The sequence below is a fragment of the Amaranthus tricolor genome, chromosome 3 (assembly GCF_026212465.1).
Source record: "Amaranthus tricolor cultivar Red isolate AtriRed21 chromosome 3, ASM2621246v1, whole genome shotgun sequence".
NCBI classification, from domain to species: Eukaryota; Viridiplantae; Streptophyta; class Magnoliopsida; order Caryophyllales; family Amaranthaceae; genus Amaranthus; species Amaranthus tricolor.
In genome coordinates, this window is record NC_080049.1 from 7,678,445 (window position 1) to 7,684,733 (window position 6,289).

The 6,289-nt window shown below is 31.1% G+C and overlaps 1 protein-coding gene across 1 annotated transcript; it reads left to right on the forward strand.

Moving 5' to 3' along the window:
* The first annotated feature begins 1,278 nt into the window (after positions 1 to 1,278).
* On the forward strand, positions 1,279 to 3,621 carry LOC130807330 (uncharacterized). The gene is made up of 2 exons (XM_057672499.1): positions 1,279 to 1,703; positions 3,139 to 3,621. Exons 1-2 carry the CDS (start codon positions 1,510 to 1,512, stop codon positions 3,365 to 3,367), a joined length of 423 nt encoding a protein of 140 aa, XP_057528482.1. The 5' UTR covers positions 1,279 to 1,509; the 3' UTR covers positions 3,368 to 3,621.
* Positions 3,622 to 6,289: the final 2,668 nt, after the last annotated feature.

Below are 6,289 nucleotides of genomic sequence, written 5' to 3' on the forward strand. Positions count from 1 at the left end.
TGCATTCCAAAAGTTTACAATTAGCTTCAAATCTCTCTAATCGAGCATTCTTTTTGAACATTGTTCTAAGTTGCTGGATTATTGTGTAGGCATCAAGATTGTTAAAACGTTTTTGAAAATCATGTTCCATGCAAGCAAGCATCAGACATGTTACTTGCACAGAATTGGCCTCGAGAGTTTGTCTAGCTCTTTTTTTCTACAGCTGTTGCAGTTTCTGGCAGGGGTTCAGGGAGTGGAGTGTCAAGAACACTTTCCCTTCCTTAAGCTCTGAGAACAATTCTCACAACCATTTCCCATTCAAGGAAGTTGTTTGCATTCAGTTTGTCTTTTTCCAAGACACAGCGTAAATTAAAAGCAGGAGTGTTGTTGTTAGTCGAACCAGACATGATTTCTACAACAATGTAATAAAGCAGAATTAATAGTCTATCAATAAGCAGTAATTAAACAAGTTTAATAATTTATTCAAAATTTAAAATCCCCTTTTGAATAAATAATAACTAAGATCCTCTCCCACTACAGTCAAACGGACTTTGGCCCTGCCTTTAACCATAGTAGTTAAGGTAAGTAAACGTTTTACTAATTATAACTCTTAGTAGATAGATTAATAATTCTTGTTCAATCCTATCTCTTAGTTTCAAAACCCAAAACTTTGTCTTTTGATGATTTTGTTGAGTGAAACCAAACATGAACATGTAAATTTTCAAAAAAAATTTACCCCATATCCCAAGAATTATAAGCAATACCTCGCTTTGGCAGAATGTATTACTCATTATCAAAGGCTTATAGGTGTTGTTTGGAAAAACAATAAAACTCAATATTATTTATGGGGATTCAAGTTAATGAACATGGTTAATATTAAGTGAACACATAGCATATTTAACCAATACATTAATTTATGCAAGCAAAGAACAAAATTAAATAAACGCTCAAAGCTTATAAAAGCATGAATAAAAGATGATCTAGTATGGCTCCTATAAAAGGAAATATACTAGTCTTCATGAAGCTTTCATGAATCTCCATGGATCACCTTCCTTGAAACTCCTTTCATATGTGATTACATAATTTGAATGAAATTAAAAAAAAATAACGATGCGCCGATCGTATTAATTAACATTCAAAACAAACGATTCGCAGATCGTATATTCTATCCTAATTTTATCTTTTTCCTTATATATATATATATATATATATATATATATATATATATATATATATATATATATATATATATATATATATATATATATATATATATATATATATATATATTTGGGCCATATTAGTCATAACATGTCAAAATAAATATCAAATATTATAAACGGCATAAATTATGCAATATTTCAAATTAAATGGTCATAACAATTAGCATATAAAATCTCCTTTATGTTGAGTCAAACTTAACTAATTTAAGTAAGACTATTTTAAGGAGAAAAGAAAAAAAAACTGTATAAATACAATAAGACTCAAGTAAAGGTTATATGCACATATTGAACATTCCAGAAAAAAAAAATGGGTAGCTGTATGGAAGAAGGAAGTCAGCAAGTGGTGAAGGAAAGAGCCCAACAGCCGCCACCAGGAGCGACTTCTGCTCTGCGCCACCAGCCCGCGTTTATTCCAGCTTCACCACTGTCGCGCCACGAAGCTGCGCCTCCCTCCGGCCACCATAGCCACCATAGCAGCCCGTGGTCACGCATTCATCTCTGGTTTGTGAATTGTTTTTCTTTTTTTTTTTTTTGATGAATTCGAACAAAATCGAATTGATATATAATCTTCGTGAATGAATTGCTTCAAATTTCAGGAAAAACAAGATTTTTTTCGCATTTAAATTTCAATCCAATTGTACAAATTTTGTGTTTTAACAATTAAATTGAATTGGGGAAAAAAAAAAGGGTATAAGCATTTTCGATCCAAAACACTTGAATTCCATGACGAAAAACACAATAACAATGAATAAATTTTGTTGTTTTAACAATTCATTGTTTGGATTTCATAAGTAATCAAAGCCCCAAAACAATTAACACAAAATTTCCGATATCATGCAAATATATGAACAAAAAAAAACGCGTTGCTTAACTTTCCAGAGAAATCAAGATCATATGAATATTATGAATTAGGCTAAACTGATACCACTGTTGGGATTCCATAGATGCGTAATAAGCGGAATTTCAGGAAACACTTCCCTAACATCTATCTCAAGATCATAAACATAATCAGACACATGAATCGTATAAAAGGATAAGTCTATATTACCTTTGTAGCGTGAAATCCACAAGAATTAACGTGTTAAGATAACCTGGAGAGCCTCAAACGTTGCTCCTCTATTCAGTCTACCAGATTCAATTGAATACCAACGTCTGCTAGAACGGAAGAGATTGTTTCTCTTGCTTTTTCTGGTTTTTCTCAATTACTGTGAGAATGATGGAGGGTGAGAGTTTAAATAAAAATATTTTTAATACTCACCCCATCATCCCACGTTTTCCACTACCAACATTATATTCATATATAATACTAGTAACCTAGGTCAAAAGAAACTGATTCTTTTGTTAACCTAATTGGATCACAAGCCCATACTCCTAATGGGCCTGAGTCATTTATCGTTCAATTGATTCTTTTGTAAGACCTTATAAGATTAATTATATTAGTCGTGGTCCAATTATTATTGACCCACCAATTATATTTATTCTCTAGCAAATAAATACAATTACTAATAATAATTAACTTTATTATCTTCATAAATATCATATATATTTATATTTAGTAATTGTCGGAAATGTCTACGGACATATTCCTTTAATTTTTATCAGTTGACATTTTGGGTGTCCATGGTTTTATCTTTGTTGTCAAACAAAACTACATACTCATAAGCCTTATCCCTAGATTCACCGGAATTCATTCAAACCATGTATATCCACCATGCCTACTGTGTCTACATCAAGGTCTTTCCATATACGTCGCACAAAACCATCAATAACATGTAGAGGTGTGTTAGGCCTTATGTGTATTTGGGTAACTAACTTTGGGCCATTGTATAGCCTTGGTATGTCTTAGACCCATATTTTGTATATATAAACCTTACTAAATCTATTGAATAGAAAGAGGGGAAAACAATTCTCAGGCAATGAATCTATTTTGTGACAGTCAATCGGCATTGTATATTGCTCAAAATCCGGTGTTTCACGAGCGTACTAAGCATATTGAGGTTGATTGTCACTATGTTCGTGACGCTATTCAAGAAGGTATTCTACGTACCTCTCATGTCAAGACGGATGAGCAAGTTGCAGATTTGTTTACTAAAGCATTGGGACAGAAGCAATTCCGCTATTTACTAGACAAGTTGGGCATTTATGACTTGCATGCTCCAACTTGAGGGAGGTATTAGGCCTTATGTGTATTTGGGTAACTAACTTTGGGCCATTGTATAGCCTTGGTATGTCTTAGGCCCATATTTTGTATATATAAACCTTACTAAATCTAATGAATAGAAAGAGGGGAAAACAATTTCTATCAAGGTGGATTTTCCACAACCACAAAACACACCACAGCGTTTCCCAATATCTAATCTCATCTTCAATATCAGACAAGTCGATTTTAACAAACTTGGGGTTGGAAATAGAATTACCTTTGTCATTCACTGAAGGAATTGGAATGTTCTGTGCCGGCTGTACTGTGGTGCTGCTCCCTGCCGCATATTGACTCATATCGCCCTTATCGCCTTCTTCATTAACAATGGATGCCCAATCTTGAGGAGGTTGTTCAGTTATCTTCTTTGCTTCGCAATTCACTGACGGAGTAGGGTCATTCTGAGCCTGCTGTGATATGGTGCTGCTCCCTATCGGTTTCTGTTTCTACCCACCATTGTCGCCTACTCTATTAACAATGGAGGCCCAACTTTGAGGAGTTAGGTCAGATACCTTCTTCACTGGACTATGAGTTCTATTCTTCAAACCTGATTCAGATTTGGGACAGGTAGCGAGTTCTCCAGCCGATTCCAAACGCACAACCACTGATGATTGGCCTCCGATTTGGGTAGCAGTCGCGGCTGTTTTCTGGGCCTCTGTCTTCCTCGGCCGCTCCGGACCTCGTGCTTTGGCTGGTTCTACCATGCTAGGGCAGCAACGGTGAACCATAGGGAGGGTCGCTAGAGGGAGAGGCTCGTGGGTTAGAGAGTGTTTATTATTATTATTATTATTATTAGGGAAATTTGCAAATAAACACCTTTTAAAACCCATTTTTTTGTAAAGAAACATCTTTTATAATTTTTTTTTTGTAAAAAAACACTTTAATAGACTTTTTTTAAAAAAAAAAACACCTTAAATCAGTTTCCGGTGACTTTTGTCAACTTTCCGGCGTTGGCTATGCTATTTGTCAACTTTCCGGCATTGACTTTTGTTTTTATTTTTATTTTTATTTTTATTTTTATTTTTATTATTAATATTTTTTTTAAAATTTTTATTTTTATTATTATTTTAAAAAAATAAAAAAAAAAAATAAATAATAATAATAATAATAAAAACAAAAATAAAAATAATAATAATTTTTTTAAAAATTTTTTTAAAAATTTTTTTTAAAAAAATTTTTTTTATTATTTTTTTTATTATTATTTTATTATTTATCCTTTTGTTTTTATTTTTATTTTATTTTTAATTTTTATTATTATTATTTTTTTTATTTTTGTTTTTATTATTATTATTATTATTATTTTTTTTTTTTTTTAATTTTTTTTTAAAAATAAAAATAAAAATTAAAATTAAAAAAAAATTAATTTTAATAATTAAAAAAATAAAAAAAATTAAAAAAAAATTAATAATAATAATAAAAATAAAAAGTATAAAAAATATAAATAAAAATAATAATAATAAATAATAATAATAATAATAATAATAATAATAATAATAATAATAATAATAATAATAATAATAATAATAAAATTAAAATTAAAATAATAATAATAATAATAATAATAATAATAAATAAAAATAAAAACAAAAGGAAAAATAAAAAAATAATAAAAAATAAATTTTTTAAAATTTAAAAAAAAATTATTATTTCTTTTATTTTTGTTTTTATTATTATTATTATTATTATTTTTTTTTTTTTTTTTTTTTTATATTTATTTTTTATAAAAATTTTTTTAAATAATAATAAAAATAAAAATTTTTTAAAAAATAATATTAATAATAAAAATAAAAATAAAAATAAAAATAAAAGTCAACGCCGGAAAGTTGACAAATGGCATAGTCAACGCCGGAAAGTTGACACAAGTCACCGGAAACTGATTTAAGGTGTTTTTTTTTTTAAAAAGTCTCTTAAAAGGTGTTTTCTTACAAAAAAAATTATAAAAGGTGTTTCTTCACAAAAAAAGGGATTTTAAAAGGTGTTTCTTTGCAAATAATCCTTATTATTATTATTATTATTGTTTCGGTGTTTAAACGAGAAAGTGCAAAAAACACTTAATATACCTGGAGATAGGTGGAAGTGTGATCAAGAGGAGCGACTCGTGGAAGGAAGCGACTTGAGTTCCTACAAAACAACACGTTAGCCTTTGTCCGGGGGGTGATCTCCCGGAAAACCCCTCCGACGCTCAAGTTAGAACGTTAATGTGAGATTGAATAGAGGATTAGAGACTGAATGTAATTGAGTCTCGAGATGGATATAGCTTGGATGTCAGTGGGCTAATGAAATGGAGAGTGAGGAAGGATACTAAGAAGGATTATTTTCAGATGATCCTCCCTTCTTGATGATGGCCCCTATTTATAATGGTGAGGAAGGAAAGTTATTTCAGAGAAGATGTGGAGTATCATGGGAGTAATGGGTAGTTACCAAACTTGAACCAAGGAGAACCATGCATTGTGGGAGAGTGGGAAGGTGAGTCAACCTGATGGTCATTTCCTTATGGGAAGTTAGGGTTTTTAGAAATAATTGGCCTATGGGCCATTCAAGGAAGATGGTAATTCCAGAAAAAGCCCATTGACCGAAAGTCAAGGTCAACTGAAAAGGTCAAAGGGTATTTTAGTAATATGATGCTAATAATTTAAAATAAATAAGTAAATTAGATAAATGATACCATGACATTTAGCCCCACGCATGAAGGATGATGTGAGGAGAGAGCCCCAGCGACTTGAAATATCTTCCTTTTATGCGGAAACAATAAGCGTCTACCAAAACACCTTAGTGTCAATGAAGGGATGTGATTATAGAGAACGTTCGGACCCTCAAGAAGATGAATATGTTCCCAATTTGGCAGATCTTTGGGAGGATTCCGAAAATTGAGTTCGTAAGCTTCGAACCG